At 44.4% G+C, this 19,979-nt stretch overlaps 1 protein-coding gene and 1 long non-coding RNA gene across 10 annotated transcripts; one reads left to right on the plus strand and one right to left on the minus strand.

The window, feature by feature from the left end:
- Positions 1 to 5,152: 5,152 nt before the first annotated feature.
- On the minus strand, positions 5,153 to 7,333 carry LOC148684624 (uncharacterized). The gene is made up of 2 exons (XR_015951735.1): positions 6,950 to 7,333; positions 5,153 to 5,984 (listed from the first exon to the last, which is right to left on the minus strand). It is a non-coding gene; the product is annotated as an uncharacterized LOC148684624 (long non-coding RNA).
- Positions 7,334 to 7,377: 44 nt separating this feature from the next.
- EIF3D (eukaryotic translation initiation factor 3 subunit D) lies at positions 7,378 to 19,539 on the plus strand. 9 transcript variants are annotated; one of them, XM_088676693.1, is made up of 16 exons: positions 7,378 to 7,517; positions 7,983 to 8,062; positions 9,191 to 9,324; positions 10,196 to 10,241; positions 11,905 to 12,041; positions 12,886 to 12,971; positions 13,298 to 13,370; positions 13,492 to 13,604; positions 14,287 to 14,419; positions 15,401 to 15,548; positions 15,691 to 15,821; positions 16,208 to 16,293; positions 16,466 to 16,595; positions 16,964 to 17,106; positions 18,070 to 18,350; positions 19,395 to 19,539. In XM_088676693.1, exons 3-16 carry the CDS (start codon positions 9,202 to 9,204, stop codon positions 19,406 to 19,408), a joined length of 1,644 nt encoding a protein of 547 aa, XP_088532819.1. In that variant the 5' UTR covers positions 7,378 to 7,517; positions 7,983 to 8,062; positions 9,191 to 9,201; the 3' UTR covers positions 19,409 to 19,539. The 9 variants fall into 9 exon arrangements, with proteins under 9 accessions (XP_088532819.1, XP_088532821.1, XP_088532818.1 ...); XM_088676695.1 differs by having other exon boundaries at positions 9,194 to 9,324; XM_088676692.1 differs by having other exon boundaries at positions 7,378 to 7,510.
- The last annotated feature ends 440 nt before the right edge of the window (positions 19,540 to 19,979 follow it).

Raw genomic sequence — 19,979 nt, forward strand, 5'->3', positions numbered from 1 at the left:
CAGCAGGAAGGTAAATGGCGTTTCCATGTGCTGCTCTGGTTCGCCAGAAGTGGCTTTGTCATGCTGGCCACATGACCTGGAAGCTATACGCCGGCTCCCTTGGCCAATAATGCGAGATGAGCGCGCAACCCCAGAGTCGGTCATGACTGGAGCTAATGGTCAGGGGTCCCTTTACCTTTACCTCATCATATAGGAAATCCTGGAGCAGTATGAATCAAGCAAAGAGAGGTCTAGGAATCTGCAAAAGCAAATCCCCCGGCATGCTTTGAGAAGTCTCTAGGTGTGCAACATTTTCCAAACCAATGATGGAAGCACACTGGATGCAGGGTAAATAGGAGTGTGTGCTTAGCCATAGTCTAACCATGGCATAAGCATTGTGCAAGCGATTCAGATGGAAAGCTCAATACACAGGCCTCTATAAATTTACAAGCAATCTGCAAAGTCACTGAATGGAAGCTTCAAGGCTGTACACCTTGAAGATCTGAAGAGCCAGATAAGCAATACTGGCGAGGAGTTTGGCCTATTCCAAGATACTTTGCCTCCCGGTAGCTAGCTCTTTTCTGTTTTCTTCTTGCTGATTTGGTGCATAGCAAGCCCTCTCCAATCCTGCAAGCTGGTATCAAAGCACTAACAAGCCCCCCACTGTCCCTTTGATCTGCACATTGGTGAGCTGCCACAGGAAGCCAGTGGGAAGCCTTATCACAGAGCTAATTATAAGTATTCTTCAAGCAGGCTCCATTCTAGGACCACCAGGGATTTCTGTTCCAGATCCAAAGATTCGAATCAGCACAAGCACCCACTACATTACTGTATTGAAAAATACATGTTGCACTTTTAGTTTAAATGGTGAATGAACATTCATAGCAACAGCTTCTGTAAGGTAGGTTAGGCTAGGGGAGACTGTCCCAAAATTACCCAGCAAGATTCATGCCTGAGAACACCATATTCATGGCCAGTCCTAGTTTACACTCTATCCACTATATCAGGAGTAAGTAAAAGGTAGATTGGGATCTACTGATCTACTCTGGATGCTTGAGAAAGATTTCTGCCCCCAAAATCTGCTGGAACCGTATAACAAATATTTCAGGCCCCAAATGTGTCGGAACCATATAACACCGATCCTAAAGGATCTACACTGGCTTCTAGTATTCATAGTGTTGGTGTTGACCTTTAAAGCCCTAAATGGCCCTGGCCCAGTATTCCTGAAGGAGTCTCTCCACCCACATTGTTCAGCCTGGAAACTGAGTTCCACCTCTGAAGGTTCTTCAGACAGTTAGTTCTCTCACTGCGACAAGTGAAGTTACAGGGAACCAGGCAGAGGGCCTTCTCGGTAGTGGCACCTACCCTGTGGAACTCCCTCCCATCAGATGTCAAGGAGATAAAGAACTGCTGTACCCAACTTTTAGAAGACATCTGAAAGCAGCCCAATTTAGGGAGGTTTTTAATGTTTGATGTATGTCTTGCTGTGTTTTTATATTTTGTTGGAAGCTGCCCAGAGTGGCTGGGGCAACCCAGTCAAATGGGTGAGGTACAAATAATAGTAGTAGTAAAGGTAAAGGTAAAGGGACCCCTGACCGTTAGGTCCAGTCGCAGATGACTCTGGGGTTGCGGCGCTCATCTCGCTTTAGTGGCCGAGGGAGCCGGCGTACAGGTTCCGGGTCATGTGGCCAGCATGACAAAGCCACTTCTGGCGAACCAGAGCAGCGCATGGAAACACCGTTTACCTTCCCGCCAGAGCAGTACCTATTTATCTACTTGCACTTTGATGTGTTTTCGAACTGCTAAGTTGGCAAGAGCTAGAACCGAGCAACGGGAGCTCACCCCGTCGCGGGGATTCGAACCGCCGACCTTCTGATTGGCAAGCCCTAGGCTCTGTGGTTTAACCTACAGCACCACCCACGTCCCATACAAAAGTAGTAGTAGTAGTATTAAACATGATAGTGAGCAAAGCATTGCTATTTCCCAAGTAACTTAACAGAGCATTTCAATTGAAGCCCTCCCAGCTATAAATAGATGGCTTGCCTCTGAAACAGGGTATCCACAGAGGGACTATACACAAATCTGCCAGCAGGAAGGCTCCCGGCCTGGGCTGGATGGATCAGCACTTCCCTTCTCCCGCAAAGAGAAACAGCTTGATCTCTGTGCCAGGTGCCTGCTTTGTGCACTAACCCCAGAAGGATTCTTGTTAAGGGGTGGGGTAATGGAAATGGAGAGACAAGGAAGTGAGAGTGCCTCAGGGCCAAAAGCTGTGCAGCACAGGTCTCCAGGGTCTCATTCCTCCCAATAGGCTGGGGCAGGTTCCTGTGTAACAGCAATTATTAACGATGCTCCGCATTTATAGAGCACTTTTCATGTTCAAAGCCCTTTACAAACATTAACTAATTAATCTGTCATATTAAATGCTGCCTTTAGAGGGCTGTTGAGCAAAGCAATGTCTCCTGGGTGGGCTGCTGAGCTCAAGCTCAAAGGTACAGGGAGATGTTCATGAGAGTGGTCTCTCGCAATTCTTCCTGGATCTTCAGTAGGGATGGAAGGCTCTCTCACCGACGCTCAGTTTCTCATTTCCCCCATCTTGGATTCAGTTCTCTACATTTTGCAGCAATTTTTGGGAAGGGGGGTGTAAATCCTCATGAAAAACCATAAGCATTGAAGTGCGATTTTCCCCTAATAAACAAATTTCATATGCAGTTTTTACTAATTTACACAATATTTGCAAGTAATTCCCCCTAATATAATGCATTTTTTGGATGTTGCTTTCTCTAATACCTTCACTCCTATGCACACTATCTCTGAATATGTGCATTTTTTGAAACATAGGTAGGCTGGACAACTGCATTGCAAAATTTGGGTAAGTGTGAATTTCAAGATAGCTGTGGTTTGCTTCACATTTTGTTTCAGAAAGTGCACCATGTGTGCATATATGACACACAGGGCCAGATTTAGATGAAATCCACTTGTGAGGCCCCTCCACATCCCCCACCCATTTCCAGAAAATGGAAGAGTATTTTAAACAAAATTGAGTGACGCCAAGGATGATGATGGGTGTTTAAAATTCTACAATTCACAATTTCTCCTCTAAAGGACATAAAATATTATTGTTAAATACCATGGTGATTTTAAAAAATGCATAAAATTAACACTGAAAAACTTTTGCAATAACTAAACTAATTCCCATGTCTTGTTCCTCTCTAAGGAATCAAGTTCAGCCTTCATGGCATTTAACCATGGCTCAGCATCCTCTGAGGTTAAACTTTGGACCTCTTAGAAGCTTGAAGGTTCCCAAACCTTCTCTGAGTTACTAACAACAGCTGCATCTGCTATGACTGTTTAGCAAACTCTTCAGCATACCTTTTGGGTGGTTGTTGTTGCTGCTGCTGCTGCTGCTGCATTTAAATCCCACCTTTCCTCCGAGCTCAAAATGGCATGTGTGGTTCTCCCCCTCCCCAATATATCCTTGCAACAACCCTGCGAGGTAGGTCAAGCTGTGTCACAGTGGCTGGACCAGTGAGCTTCATGAGTGGGTGTCGAGTGGGGATTTGAACCCTGGTCCCAGCCCAGCATTCCAACCACTACACCACACTGACTCACCAAATGTATTGCAGGCTGCTGTGTTTATGAAGATTAGCCCATGTGCCCATTCAAACCAGGTGGATGGTGCTTGATTGGTTGGGAGAGAAGGGAGAGTAAAGGGAGGCTGTGATCCAAAAGTATCAGGCCACTGTTGTCCTGATGCAGGAGTTAAAAGGGTCAAGAAAATGGAGTCACCTCTCTAGACAGGTCATTAGTTACATTAGTGAAGAGCTGGCAAAGGCAAGCTATAAATAAAATATAGGAGAGGACTCTCCAGGGGCCTGTCAATCACAACAACTTGCGTCCTATTAATTATATCAAGATGCTGATATTCACCTCCACCAGCATCACCTTCCATTTAGAAGGAAGCAGCGCTCTCTGGTGGGAGTAGCTCACCACTGCAATTTAAGCCTGTCCAGTTCACAACCTCCATACTGAGAGAAACAGAGGATATTAGAGGACAATCTTTGATCTTCAAACTCTCCACTGCAGTCAGCCTCCTTTATTTCAAAGAGGCTGGTGCCAGCGTAGTGCAGTTGAGGCTCATGCTGATAATTTATTATCTGTGCTCTGGCAACATCACGGCACAGGTTGTTCCAGTCACACATCCGTGACATCCTTTCAATAAAAGCTCAATAAATGAGAGGTTTTTAAAGGACTGCTTCTGGGCATTAGCATCACAGTGACACACCAGAAGCCCAGAGACCAAAGGTTTTCCCAGAGTGGGGTACCCAACCCTCTAGGGAAGCTGAGGATAGCAGCACAAGGAGAGGGAAGAATCCACAGCTATTGAGTCGTTCTGCAGAAACAGAAAACTTGCAGCAGCAACAAAAATCTATACAGTGGCAAGGCAGAGGTGGAAGGCGATGGGGGGGGGGAATCCCATGCTTGTGTGAGCAGAGAACATAACAGAGGCTGCAATCTTTTGCACAGGCTAATCAAAGCAGCTTTCAGAATAGAATTAGGCGGTGACAATCATATAATCATAAAATGCAGCCAGTTTATCGAAATTAAAACACAAGCTCTCAGCATTTTAAACAGAGTAAAACATATTTATAACGAAAATGCAGAATTAAAGGGTTTCACGAGCTTGACATCAGGTTACACTGCTGCAAAGACAAGCTGATAGCAACACTTCAGAGGTCTCTCTCAGTTTTAACTGGAGATGTCAGAAATTGAACCTGGGACCTTCTGGTGTGCTCATACATTGCAAAGCATAGATGTGGGCAAAAATGAATACCTAAAGCAGTTACATAATCATAGGGTATTTCAGCACTAATCCTGTTTAGCTGCTCAGAGTCCATCCAGCTAGGCCCACCTCCCCAGATGCCAAAACACACACCAGCCACACACACCAGTTGATGTGTGATCAATGTCAGTCTGGCAGCTGATGCCAGTGAGGAGAAGGGGAGCCCTTTACTGTTCAAGCAGTATATATGCCCAAAGAATCAGGATAGGAATAAATGAAAATACTCAAATATTGTGTTGCTTGGGGCAAAGGAGAAGTTGAAGCCCATTCCATTCAACAAACATGTCAGAGATGGCTGCGGCTACTCTTGAGTAAAAGACGCTCCGCTCCGTCTTGTCTTTCAGAGTTTTATTGTGCATACTATTTACAGTGGAAGAACATCAGCAAAAATGACTGCTCAGTCCGTGTCAGAACCCCGCAATGGCTTATTGCGGGTTTTCTCCCAGCATAAAAGCCTGGGCACCCCAAAGCGCCGCCCCCTAGCGCTACGGGTGGGCACATGCCTCAATTCGGGCGTCGGAGGGAAGGGCCGCCTTCCTGGCTGCCTTGCGTCTGAAAGCCCTCCGTGCTCCTCTTCCCCCTACCCCTCTCTCAGAGAGGTGGCCTGCCTTTGCTGGTGTCATCAAAACACAACAACATCTAGTGCTTGAGGCAGCCACTCCACTTTGCCTAATGACAAGGCCAGCACTGGGGATGTCAAATTGTCCTTCACCAGAGGTAACAAAATGTCTCAGACCAGCCCTGGTCCCACTGGTTTTTCCTTATTGCAGGGGTCACCTTCTTTCTTAGGTCCAGAGGCACATTTGTATTTTTCAGCAAGTGCTGTGCACACTACTCCTTCTAGTATCCTCTCCCCACTTGCCTGGATCAGTCCCCCTAACACAAACACACACACAAAGTCATGGTCGTAGCCAGGATTTTTGTTATGGGGGGCAGGACTTTTGTTAGGGGGGACAGAACCAACGTGATTGGTCAGTTAGTTTAGTATTCCTATTGTTTAACTTGATTGGGGGGCAGGTGCCCCTTTCTGCCCCCCTGGCTACGCCCATGCACAAAGTATACACACACACTTCGTATCTGGGTAAAAGAATTAATCAGAGCCTGGGAAAAGCACATCAAGGATCTTCAGACACAGCCATCTTCTGCAAGAGGCCCTGATCAGCTCCTACAATTAGAAAAGACAATGCTAAGTAACATGGGCTTAGTGATGAAGCAACTTCATGATGCAGAAATTGATTACAAGTTCTTTGTTCATTTATACGAAAGTTCAAAACAGAGCTCAGTCAGTGACTAAGATTGCAATCCTAACCCACTACATTCAGTCAGATTTACTCCTGAACAAGGTTAGAATCACACGGTTAATCTTCTTAACCTGCTGGTGGCTACCAACATGGATGGCAAAAGATTAGTCAAATTCATGGAGAAGGCTAGCAATGGCTACTAGCCACGATAGCTATGCTCTCTACCTGTACTGGAGGCAGTATGCCTTGGAATACCAGTTGCTGTGAAGCACAAGTGGGCAGTTGCTGTTGCACTTGGCTCCTGCTTTTAGGCTTCCCATTGAGACATCTGGATAGCCACAGGATGCTGGACTAGATCAGGCTTTGGGCTGATCCCTCAGGTTCTTCTCCTGCAACCTTTGTAATAAGCTTTGGACTACCCCAGCAGCATTCTCTGGAGGTATAATTGATTGAGGGAGCCAGTGACAATGATGGGCAGAGCCAGAGAGGGAAGTAGCCTATACTATTTTTTTAATAAAAATATATATATACATGTATATATCACCCAAAATATGACCAGAATAAGAGCAGGAATCCTTCTCTTTGCTCCCACAACATAATCAGTTATATTCAAATCTGAGAATTCTCCAATGACTTCTGTGAGCAGTTCCCACTTCTAATTTGGGGATGAAAAATTAAGAAGAAATCCAAACCAGTCCAAACCAGAAATCTGTGCTAAAATGGTAAGCGTTAGCACCCATTTTCACTGTTGTAAATATAGTCACTTACAGCACAATTCCAGGTGTGTCTACTTGCCTTGGAGCCGATCTTTATAAACTACAGTACTAAAATTACAAAGTGCTGTGACGATGAACAATAAAAATAAAAATGCAGCAAATTAAAGACCCACCGAACTCAATACTTCTGAGTAGGGATGCACAGTATTGCACTGCCCGATTGGATTGTCTCAAAACAATTCATTTATTTAGCGCTGCACTGACATCCGACCTTATTATTTGATTTCTCCCTCTCTTTGTGCAAATATGAACCAGACAACTGAGGACACCACTTCGCGTATCTAAGGAAGTGAGCTCTATAGACCACGACAGCTTGTGCCACATCAGAACCATAGCTGCCAAGTTTTCCCTTTTCTCGCGAGGAAGCCTATTCAGCATAAGGGAAAATCCCTTAAAAAAGGGATAACTTGGCAGCTATGATCAGAACATCCGCTTAGCCTACTACGGGGAAACAGAGCGCTCGGCTCCCCTGCCGGCCGCAAGGCAGACGAATCCTCTCTCCACTTTTACGGCGTTTCTGGCGTCGCGGCGTGATGACGCCACAGCAGTGCGGCCGGACCGGAAGTGGGAGCCTGCTGCAAAACTGCTGTGCTCCTGAGGGCCGCGTTTCGTAGTTTTGGACGCCCCACCGGGGCCGAATCCGTCGCCATCGGGTCCTTCCTTGGGCCGTACAGGTGAGAGGTGAGCCTGGAGCTGGTCTGGGAGCCTCGCCGACGAAGGATGCCGGCATCTTTCTCTCCCCCGCCCCGGCCTTCAAGCACGTTTCGTTGGTCTGCGCCGTGTCCGGATGCAGGGCGGGCCTGAAAGGGCCCTTCCGCCTCCCTTGGGCCCTCGGAACAGGCCCCTTCGAGCAGATGCTGGGTTCATTGTCTGGGCTGTCGCCTCTTTCGTGCACCGCCTGCCTTCATTCATCATACCTAGAGAACGCTTTGCCCCGTTGAAGGGCTCGGGCCTAGTTTCTGGCTACCATCTCTGCTGCTGACATCTCTTTGGTGGGGAAGAAAAAAAGCCTGCGGGCGGAAGGGTGGGTTGCCCCACTTGGTTCACCCCACGAGGAGCCCTGCAAGCAAGACACTTTGTTCAGGGCTGATCTCCCTCCCCTTATCTATTCTCTCCATCTCTCTCTCACACACACTCTTTCTAAAGGGTTGAATACTTCATGAAGCTCTCAGTCTAGAAGTGGGGGAAGCAGAATGACATGCGTTTCTACCGGTAGTACTGTACAGGTATCTAGAAACTAGGCTCTTTATCATAACTGAAATGGCTTAAAAGACGTTTTTATTTTCGAAATAGCAAGGTTTTTTTATTATAATTCACTTGCTGCCTGTGTGTAGAGAGCACAGATAGTACAGGTCTGTTTTAGAATAGCTGGTGCGACTTAGGACAGCCATACTGGCTGAGCTTGGTGGGAGTTGTACACCAAAACATTTGGAGGGCACCAGGTTGGCAAAGGCTGGGCTAGATGTCACCTAGCTGGCTGAAAGCTCATACCAATAACAAACTTAGTTGGTCTCTAAGGTGCTACTGGGCGGATTTTTTTTTTTAATTTCGTTTCGACTACAGCAGACCAACACGGCTACCTACCTGTATCTTTTGAGACAGCCAGTCTGCAACCAGTTTTTCATCTTTGGCTGTAGAAAGAGAGCATGGGTATAATTATATATAAATACAGCTAAAAATCATTTGCTAATAAGGCACAACTATGATGAAAACCATTCAGTCAGCACTTCATGAATTTTATTTATTAAATTTTTATACCGCCCTTCATCCGTAGATTTCAGGGCGGTTCACAACATAAAAATATGGAACATAAAAATACAAGAAAAAAACACAAAATGAAAAGACAAACCAATAAACCCCCTCCCCCACTCCCTATATAGGCATATGAATATGTTGAGAACAGTTTTGTTATTTAAGCAGTAGCCTGGCAGCAATAAACTACAGGACTTCCATAGAAGTGTGTATATGTCAGTCAGTAATTTTAAGGATGTGACGGGAAGGCCTGGCCTTTTTTTTAAAAAAAAACTGTGTGTGTCTCTTGCTTCCTTAAAAACAAGTACAGTCAAACCTCGAACGGCTCCATTTTTGAACATTTCAACTCCCGAACACCGAAAACCCGGAAGTAGGTGCTCTGGTTTTCAAACAAGCTTCCACTTGAGTGCAAGAAGCTCTTGCAACCAATCAGAATCCGTGCCTTGGTTGTCGAACATTTTTGGAAGTCGAATGGTTTTCCGGAACGGATTACGTTCGACAACCGAGGTTTGACTGTATTAGCTGATCCTACTATTAGAATAAGCACTATTGTTTTATAGTTACTTGATCCCCTTATTCTCTTCCCCCTCCTTTCTCACTAGAAGTATAGAAGATGGCAAAGTTCCAGGCTCCCGTTATCCAAGATAATCCCTCAGGATGGGGTCCATGTGCTGTTCCAGAGCAGTTCAAAGATATGCCTTATCAACCTTTCAGCAAAGGAGATCGGCTGGGAAAGGTACTTCTTCACACACCATTGCACAGAAATTTCTATTAACTGCTTTTCTGCATTGTTTATGCTGTTGTTTTCCATTAAGGGCTAGATTTTGAAAGGCACTCTTACCATGTGCTTCAGGAGCCCAGTTCCTACACTACTACCTACAGGGCAAAAAGACCATGAGTGAAATTGTCCTAAGTCTTTTAGGGAGTGAATTTTTGGAACATCATTTTGGTCCCTATTGGGCTTCACAGAATTTATAGCTGAGGTGTACAGTTCATCTCAGTGCTGGATTGTGTTGGCTTACATTACATTGCCTGGTTAAAAAGGGCATCTGAATCATGAATCATTGGCAAGATCTGACCTAATGTATTTCATGACATAGGATGGTGTTAAGGCATACAGGTCTGGACCTGGGGGGAAATTTGGCTAATAATTGTCTTAAGACAATTCCAGTTTCCTAGCCCTTTAGAACATTATAGCAGTGTAATGGGTGGTTCAGGTGTTGTTTACCATAGTACATTCCCTGTAAGGATGGGTAGCTGCCATCATATAGAGAATGTCTGCTTCCATTGGCTACCAATCCCCACAACTGTTTAGCAAGAGCATTAGACACTTTCCAGTGGGATTCCAGCAGATTGCAAAATAAGCAATTCTGCATGTTACAGCTAAGTTGTGGACAGAACACACACACACACCGGCCAGGGTCATGTGTACATCAGCTCATTATCTCTCCCCAAGTAAAGATCCTGATGTCTTAATATTTTGAGTACACTCAGAAACTTAGCTGGCTGGAGAAATAATTTTTGAGATTCTGTTGAAAATCCTTTGAAATGAGTTTGTGGCATGCTTGAAAGCAGCCTTATATCCTCATTGTTTTTATTTTTACCAGGTTGCAGACTGGACAGGAGCTACTTACCAGGATAAGCGATATACGAGTAAGTATGATGGTGATTGCTCTTGTTTGATATATTTCATATGGAAGATCAGGTCATAATAAGGTGCCAGTGAGCACGGTATATGAAGTTGGCATTATGTCTCTGTTGGCTGAAGAGGCCTTGTTATTTGCTTAGGGCAAATGATGATGATGATGATGATGATTTATTTATTTATACCCCGCCCATCTGGCTGGGTTTCCCCAGCCACTCTGAGTGGCTTCCATCAGAATATTAAAATACAGTGATTCATCAAATATTAAAAGCTTCCCTAAACAGGGCTGCCTTCCGGTGTCTTCTAAAAGTCACATAGTTGTTTATTTCCTTGACATCTGACGGGAGGGCGTTCCACAGGGCAGGCGCCATTACCGAGAAAGCCCTCTGCCTGGTTCCCTGTAACTTCGCTTCTCGCAGTGAGGGAACTGCAAGAAGGCCCTCAGTGTCTGGCTAGAACAGGGGGGATGGAAACACTCCTTCAGGATTGTTGTCTTTTGACCACTATACAATAAGAATACTAAAGCTGAACTTCCAGGAGAGGTGCTTTATAGTTTCTCCTGCATTTCATTACAAGACAGAATTGCATTGAACGTAAGCTTTTCTGCATTCCTCTGTTTCCTTCACTGCTTATAGGGGTTGACAACTTTTTTGGGCTGGTGGGCACATTTGGAATTTTGAGAGAGTGCAGTTGGCACCAGTCACAAAGTGGCTGCTGTTGGGGTGTGGCATAACACGAAATGGCTGCTACATCTGAAAGGGCAGGAAAAGAGGCAAGTTCACAAAATCCACTATGAATTTTTAAAGGGATATTCATTGATTCGTCCATGGGTGCCATAAGAGATACTTGACATGTATACTGTACACTGTGTAACCTCTGGCTTGCAACATTAAGACCTACTCTCCCTAAACAGATTTCTACTGCCTGTATCAAATACAGTGGTACCTCGGTTTATGAACACAATTGGTTCCGGAAGTCTGTTCATAAACTGAAGCGTTCATAAACTGAAGCGAACTTTCCCATTGAAAGTAATGGAAAGTGGATTAATCCGTTCCAGACGGTCCGCGGAGTAACCGTTCATAAACTGAAGCGAACTTTTCCATTGAAAGTAATGGAAAGTGGATTAATCCGTTCCAGACGGGTCCGTGAAGTACTTAAACTGAAGCGTTCATAAACTGAAACATGGGTGTAATTGGTTGCGGAAGTCTGTTCATAAAGTGAAGCGTTCATAAACTGAAGCGAACTTTCCCATTAAAAGTAATGGAAAGTGAATTAATCCGTTCCAGATGGGTCCGCGGTGTTCATAAACCGAAAATTCATAAACCGAGGTGTTCATAAACCGAGGTTCCACTGTAGTAAGTTTTGGAATTTGGTAATGCAATCACAGGTGCAGTTGCAAATCAACGTTACAGATAAGCAGAACACTAGGGCACATCGTGTTTCTGCACTGATTACAGCAGTAGTGGAGGAAATCTCCATCTGGTTTTGAGATCAGCCATGGTATTTACCATTGGGCAAAGGAACATGATTGTATCACATCTGTTGTTCTTAGCAGTTACACTAATATAATTCTCCTTCAGTTCCTATTTGAAAGGAGGACGGTTCTAGTCCTTGGTCTTCTAGGAAATCCCAGTCTTGCACTCAAGGTGACTGAGACAATTGTCTTCCCAGATAAATATTCATCCCAGTTTGGTGGAGGAAGCCAGTATGCTTATTTCCATGAGGAAGATGAAACCAGTTTCCAACTGGTGGACACGGCACGGACACAAAAGACAGCTTACCAGAGGAATCGCATGAGGTTTGCACAGGTATGGTGTGGCTTGATTGAAGAGATTAGACTTGAGCCATATAGCTAGTCTGTCCCAGTTGATACTCTTTGAGGGGAGAGAGACAGATAGAGGAGGGAACAGACAACCTTCCCCTTAATCTGGTATGGGGAACCTGCGGTCCTGTTCTTGTTGCACTATAACTCTAGTAGCTGGAACAACTCCTATCAGCCCCAGCTGATATGCCCAATAGTCAGGTATGATAGGAGTTATAGTCTAGTAATATCTAGAGGGCCAAAGATTAGTTACCCGTGGACTACTGCTCCCATCATCACTAACCATGCTGGCCGAGAGCTGGAATCAATACAAGATTGGAAAAGGGGAGCACAGGTTCCCCATCCCTGTCATTAATGGACAGTCTCATGGGATTTTGAAGATGTATCCCCTCCCATTACCCAGTCATTGAGAACTATCTTTTTCAAACAAGCTGTTGCAAGTTTGAGACTCCTTGTGGTTTTTCATTTTTGTTGTTCTTGGGCTGGAATGTGTATGGCTATCAAGTAGTGATTCCCCCTTTTCAGGTTTTGGTGACACACTAGCTTATTATGCCTCCCAGGAACACTTAGTGGTGCTTTTCACAGCATATCCCAGGAATGGGAATGGTTATCAAGATGTTGTTGAACTACAACTCCCCTCACCATTGGCCATACTGGCTGGGGTTGATGGGAGTTGGAGTCCAGCAACATAAGGAAGGGCCACAGGTTCCTCACACCTAGTGTAACTCATGCAATACAGTGAATACTGGGCAGGAATCCTTTGGAGGATTGCTTGCTAGGTAGGCCCTTTGATTCCATGCTGTCTCGCTTACATTAGTGCTTCCTTTCAGAGGAACCTCCGGAGAGATAAGGACCGCCGGAACATCCTTCAGTTTAACATGCAGACACTCCCTAAAAGTGCCAAGCAGAAGGAGAGGTAAGCTTGCTGTGTTTGTGGGAGAACATGCAGTTTAGCAATAGTCCAGCAGAGCTTGTTTCATCAAACTGATTGAATCTCCTGAAAAAGCAAATTGCTTACCAAATTTCCCAGACTCTGCTGTCACATATTTTAAATTTTTATTACTGTTGCATGGATTGTGGAATGACATTATCTTATTGGTTGTTCAGCAACTCTGACCCAAGAGATCAGAAAACCCTTTTGTAGTTAGCCATTCATGTTCCAGTTTCTCTACTCTGGAGAAAGGGTTTGGGATCAGCAGGCTCCTTTGCCTTGATGGGACTATCAGTTTTCTGTCATTTCAGAGATAGACTGCGTCTCCAAAAGAAGTTTCAGAAGCAGTTTGGAGTGAGACAAAAATGGGACCAAAAATCTCAGGTAAACCTCTTTGTCTTTGGCTGCCTGTCTTGCAACTGACTTTCCCCTCACCCTTTCACCTTTTGTTCTCATTTTACACACTGATGTGTTGTCTCTTCTATTTATTCTATCTGCATGGCAGAAACCCCGTGACTCCTCTGTTGAAGTTCGCAGTGATTGGGAGGTGAAGGAGGAAATGGATTTCCCTAGGTTGATGAAGATGCGATATTTGGAAGTGTCAGACCCTCAGGACATGTAAGTCTTTTGAGACAGCTGAAGGTTTGGGGCCAACAGTTTGTATCTTTTTTTAGAAGAACTCCAAGTAGTTTAACTAATACAGTATGCTTATCTCTTGATCCAAGACACAAACTGTGATTAGACGTCAGGACAGCCTTAACCAGAATTTTTGCCTTGCTGGGCATTATATAACTTTTTGTATGCTTTCTGAGTGCTGACAACTGGACATAAAATGGCTTTTGGTTAACAAGGCCTGAATTATCCCTGACCTTTGATATGAACAGGAATATATGACTGGTTGTTAGGATCTGGAGCTTGTCAATGAATCTGGTTCAGAGCTCCCTTATCTGACTGGGTTGCCCCTGCCACTCTGAGCGGCTTCCCTAACCTAGTGCCATCTACTGTGTTAGACTCCAGATCCTACTAGCTAGCACAGAGAGTGGTCAGGGGTGATCAGAGTTGTCCTCCAAAATATCTGGAGGGCATCATTTAGGGAAGGATGATTTAAAATGTGGCATTGCTGCTTATAGAGGTTGACGGGTCAGAGGAGAGGCATAGAACCTTAAAGGTGCCGTGGGATCTTAATGATCCTTGGGTTTCTTTTTCATGAGTATTTCTGAACCCATTAGTCCACTTTTTATTATCCTTTGTTCTTGAGAGAACAAATCATGATCATCCTTTCTTTGTACTGTACCTGCAGAGAGTGCTGTGGGGCCCTGGAATACTATGACAAAGCCTTTGACCGCATCACCACAAGAAATGAAAAGACCCTTCGTAGCATCAAGCGCATCTTCCATACCGTAACTACTACTGATGATCCAGTCATTCGCAAGGTATAATATGCCTCTGTAGTTTGTCCTATACGTACATGGCTGTTACTTCAGTTTAAAAGGGGAGTGCTCGCTTGCTTGTAACTTCAGATACCTTTCTTACGAAGTCCTTAAAAATGGTACTGCACTGGGCAAGGCAGGCTAATCTAATAAAATATTGCTTAGTAAGACTGAGACTAGAAATTGCAGCCAGGCATACTGGACTAGAAAAGAGTGTGTCCAGTTGACTGTGCAAAGAGCAGGGGGAAGGAAGGAGATCTTCATAGCTTTGACACACAGTGGAATTCCCTTTTCTGGAGACTCCTTAAAGCCCAAGTCAGAACATCTTCCAAAAGTGTTGCAGGACATTTCTCTTTGAGCTAGTTCTTAGTATTGAGGAGTTTCCTATTTATTGTACTTGGGATGGTGGAGAGAATGGGTCGGATGTGAGAGTTTTCAGAGAGGCTTTATATGTTTTGCAATTTGCTGTGAAGCTTGGAGATATGCTAGGACAAAACCCAGCTAATAAATGAGGCAAGTAGAAGTGTTTATTTCTTATGTTTCTGCCCAGCTCATCTATCAAAGTTCTTAACTTTGAGGGGAGTAAGTTTTTGGCTTAACGATGGAATTGACGTGCAGGAGAGCAGATCTAATCCTTGCATTCATTGGGACTCCTCTGTCTGCCTTTCCTTGGATTTTAATTGCTAGAGAATGGGATGCAAATGCCACTGGTAATCTAGGAGAGCAGGGTTTTGACAACATCTTCTACAGCAGGGATGGGGAACCTGTGGCCCTCCAGATTCTGTTGGGGTACATTTCCTATCAAACTTGGCAATTGGCCATGCTGGATGGAGTTAATGAGAATTGGAATCACAGGTTCCCTACCCCTGTGCCCCAGAGAGCAGATAATGCTACAGATACAACTTTGGAGAGTGGTACAGCCTATATTAGTTTGCTTGTGCAGCGATTCTTGCTCTCATCCATGTGACTTTTCTTTATGCACAGTTGGCCAAGACTCAGGGGAATGTATTTGCTACAGATGCCATCCTAGCTACCCTCATGGCTTGCACTCGTTCTGTATATTCCTGGGACATCATTGTCCAAAGAGTTGGATCCAAACTCTTCTTTGATAAGAGGGACAATTCTGATTTTGGTGAGTGTTTTTGTATATACAGAACAAAACTGAAGGGGGACAGGTGGTGGCTGGGAATGGAGTGCTTGGGGAAGTGAAGCTGTTGGGGTTATCTCTTGGGGCAACCCTCTGAACTTCCATATATGTTTGGCTATATCCTCAGACCTCCTGACCGTGAGTGAGACTGCTAATGAACCACCACAGGATGAGGGCAACTCCTTCAATTCACCCCGTAACCTTGCTATGGAAGCCACCTACATCAACCACAACTTCTCCCAGCAGTGTCTGAGAATGGTAAGATTGAAAGTGGTAATGGATTTGCAGAGAATTTCGGAAAGAAATTGGCTATGCTCACTTAGAACTTCCTGCTGATGAGGGAGTGATCTGTCTCAGCAAGCAGAAAGAAGATAACATCCATCTACTTTCTGTTTTATAGGGCCTCCAGATAGAGTTGTATGGCTATTAGGAAGTTCCACAGAATACTCCTGTTGGGGGAAGTGTCTTGCTAGTAAACAGGATACCACAGCAAAGCCATGTTTTTGAAAAATTCGAGGAAGGGCTTGGTACCAAGACAGTGGCTAATGTTTCTCAAACCAGAGCACTGGAAGCTTGCCATGACTCTCCTGACAGTGTAATCTGATGTCATTGATAAAAGTTTTTGCATGTGTGTGTCTTCACAGGGGAAAGAAAAATACAAATTTCCCAATCCAAACCCATTTGTGGAAGATGATATGGATAAGAATGAGGTGGCTTCCGTTGCATACCGGTAAGTTGTTGCTTCTGACACATGAATAGACCTTGGGAGTTCACAGTACCTCAAGGTGTGGTTTGCAGACTTTTTGCAGCTTCCATGAAAATTCCCATTGCTGCCACCTGTATATACTGTGCTTATGTGAATCTTTTGTTATAAGGTTGCTGACAAACATTTTTGGTTGTAGGTACCGGAGGTGGAAGCTGGGAGACGACATAGATCTGATTGTACGCTGTGAACACGATGGAGTGATGACTGGAGCCAATGGAGAAGTATCTTTCATCAACACAAAAACACTGAATGAATGGGATTCAAGGGTAAGGAAAAACAGATATGTAGGTTCTTCTGTGTGGACATCATTTGTTTCCGCTGGCCTGTCTCTAACAGTGGCATAGTTTACTCTGATTACCTGTAATAGCCTTGGAATTCCCTCTCCCTCATCCCATCCAATTCAAGGGAGTCACTGACTTCTTGAATCTTTGGTCAATGCTGGAAAAAGATCTGTAGGTCCTCACTAATTGAATTTCTGCCACATTAGGTAGGAGTGGGTTCCTCCTTTCCAGCATCACAAATAATTTTGGAATCAGTTGCATGAAATCTTCATCTTCGTAGCCAGATCCTGACTTGGCACAGTGTGCCATAATTGATGCTGTGTACAACCCTAACCCTTTCTTAATTTTTCTAGCATTGTAATGGAGTGGACTGGCGTCAGAAACTGGACTCCCAGAGAGGAGCTGTGATTGCCACTGAGCTGAAAAACAACAGCTACAAACTTGCTCGCTGGACATGTTGTGCGCTGCTGGCTGGATCAGAGTATCTTAAACTGGGGTGAGACAAAATAGTGTGGATAGTTTTTGGTTTGTTTGGGGGGGGGGTTACTACAATAGGGAAATAAGTTTTGGGGGAGAAGCTTGCTCTTCAAGGTTAAATTTTAATACATTGTGACATTTTACAGATATGTTTACGTTGTTCACCTCTTTGAAAGGTGGCCTATAATAAATATTTTAAGTATTTATTCTAAGCTCTAAATATTCTCAGCTCTAAAACTTGGCCAGCACCTCTTCATATGCAGAATTCTCTGCTAATAGCTTGGGATATAGCTGGCCCTTGTCCAGACTCAGCTATACAGCTGCAAATAAAATGTTTTAAGTGCAATATACAATGTGACACTAGATGGCGATGGTGAGCCGTATGGAAAATTCAATGTATTTTTTAAAAAGCATTTTCAGAATGGTTTCTATATGTGTGGAGATTCAATCTCTGTCTTAACTCCTGGGCTAAGTGAGTCTTTTACCTCTTGGAAGGGGCTAGCACATAGGTTCTTTGTCTGGATTAAAAATTACTGAGATGGGTCTTTAACACGTTAATAATATTCAACATTTGTCAAGGGCATGCGTGCATTTTCTAGTCACAATCCTTATAACAACCCGGTAAAGGACCCCAGGACGGTTAAGTCCAGTCAAAGGCGACAATGGGGTTGTGGCGCTCATCTGGCTTTTAGGCCGAGGGAGACGGCGTTTGTCCACAGACAGCTTTCCAGGTCATGTGGCCAGCAGGACTAAACTGCTGTAAAGCAAGTCAGGCAGGAAGACCGAGAGCAACTTTCCTAAGGGGAGGTCACCTAGTGAGTTCAGAGGCAAGATTCAAACCCTGATTTGTAGCTCAGTCTCTTTAACCACCGCACCACACCAGTCCGTTGTTTAGCCTGCTATTCTTTTGTAGTCCTACTGCAGCTGCTGGGCTGGACTACAGCATTGCACTTTCTAAGTCTTCTTTCTCCCTTTTTGTCAGGTATGTTTCCCGGTACCATGTGAAAGACTCTGCACGCCATGTGATCCTAGGCACCCAGCAGTTCAAACCTAATGAATTTGCCAGCCAAATTAATCTAAGCATGGAAAATGCCTGGGGCATCCTGCGCTGTGTCATTGACATCTGCATGAAACTGGATGAGGGCAAGTACCTCATCTTGAAAGACCCCAACAAGCAAGTCATCCGTATCTACAGCCTGCCAGATGGCACTTTCAGCTCTGATGAAGATGATGATGACGACGATGAAGAGGAAGAAGAGGAAGGTAATAAGAGTTTCACATTTCTTCTAGCTAAGCTTAGGCCTGAAACTTGCAACTGCTTGTGTGCTGGGAGGATAGCTTTCATTCTTCTGCAATCTGTGATCGTTTCGTCCAGATATAGCCACAGGAGAGTGCAGTGCAGCTTTCCCCCAACTTTGTGCCCTTCAGACACATTGGACAACAGCTCCCATCCACTCCATCCAGCACAGCTCTGCTGATTGAAGCCAATAGGGGATGTAGTCCAAAACATCAGGGGAGGCACCAGGTTGGGAAGGGCTGCTGTGATGTGTAAGAGAGTCAAGCCCGTAAGTCAGGTGTATATGGGGCTATTAACTCATAGGAAAGACCAGTCAGAGCCAACGGTGAGTAGAACCAAAATGGGCAGAATTTGTATGCAGTGTTGCAGGATTCTGTAGCATGGTGTCTATGCACCAGCCTATTTCTCTCTGTGTCACGTTGCTAGTTGCCATCTGGTTTGCATCATAACTACAGATAAGATGGTGACCAAGTAGTACATGCCATAGGAGTGATATAATTTGGATCTGAGCAGAATTTAAGTATGGCATATAGTTAACATTGGTAAAGTGTTGACATGATTATGTTGGGGAGACCAATACCAGTTTATGGATTTTGTATATTCCTTAGGATTCAGCTTTCTGTTTTACTTTCAAACTGTGTCTGTACACAAGGCTACATTACAGATGGTCAGTTTCTTATTCTTGCTTACAAACCACAGGTTTTCTTTACAAAGGCACAGGTATCTGATTGGTCACTGTGATCCAGCAAGCTCTTACGTTATTAACATTGCTTGGAGTTCAATACTTGTGTTGTCTCTAAAGTTTAGATCAACTAAGGATTGGCTGCATCCTTCTTAATAAGGCTTTCTGTTATGCAGAAAGTCTATCTTCTGACTGTACATGAACCAGCATTTGGTATTATGTGTGGAAAGGAGAGCAGATGTTGTGACCATGCTTATTTGTTCCATGGTGTTTGCTTTTGCTTGGGATGGCAGCAAATGTTCCATTGAAACTTCTGTTTGTTTTTCAGAGGAAGAGAGCTGAACATAGCAGCCAGCCAGCAGCAGCAGCAATCGCAGCTTGAAGGCACAGCCAACATCTTTGTTCTTGGCAGATGGATCAAAATTGAATCTCATATACTTAGAACCTAAGGAATAAAAAATAATAATATTAAAGCATTGTCCCTTTTGTATAATTAATATGTGTAGTGAGATTGCCCCTAAACAAATTTGGAAAAGAAAATATTTTATGATCAGCCCTGCCCACCTTAAAGTGTGTATAGCTGATGTGTAGCAGAATCATCTGATCCAGTGTCCCCTGGACTGAACAGCTTCAATCTGCAAGTGTGGAAATAAATGTTTCAATAGTCGCTTATTAAAACAGCAGCATTGCATAGAAAGCAGCCCCATGCAGAGTCGCCCATGTAGTTCGGTATTGTATATATTGACTGGCAGTGGCTCTCCAGGGTTTCTGGCAGGAGACATTCCCAGCCCCTAAAGAGGCTGGGGATTGGAACCTGGGACCCTTTTCATACAAAACATGTTTTTCCGTTGAGCTACAAATCTTCCCTGACTATAACTCTCTCTCTCTCTCTCTCTCTCTCCCCATTAAGAGT

The sequence above is a fragment of the Zootoca vivipara genome, chromosome 9, assembly GCF_965207765.1.
Source record: "Zootoca vivipara chromosome 9, rZooViv2.hap1.1, whole genome shotgun sequence".
NCBI lineage: Eukaryota > Metazoa > Chordata > Lepidosauria > Squamata > Lacertidae > Zootoca > Zootoca vivipara.

Bases quoted from the DNA above. Each gene is read 5' to 3' on its own strand.
- EIF3D (XM_088676696.1), top strand. From the start codon at position 9,202: ATGGCAAAGTTCCAGGCTCCCGTTATCCAAGATAATCCCTCAGGATGG. The intron at 14,420-15,400 runs GTATAATATGCC...CTTTATGCACAG, and splicing joins ATGATCCAGTCATTCGCAAG to TTGGCCAAGACTCAGGGGAA. The intron at 15,549-15,690 runs GTGAGTGTTTTT...CTATATCCTCAG, and splicing joins GAGGGACAATTCTGATTTTG to ACCTCCTGACCGTGAGTGAG.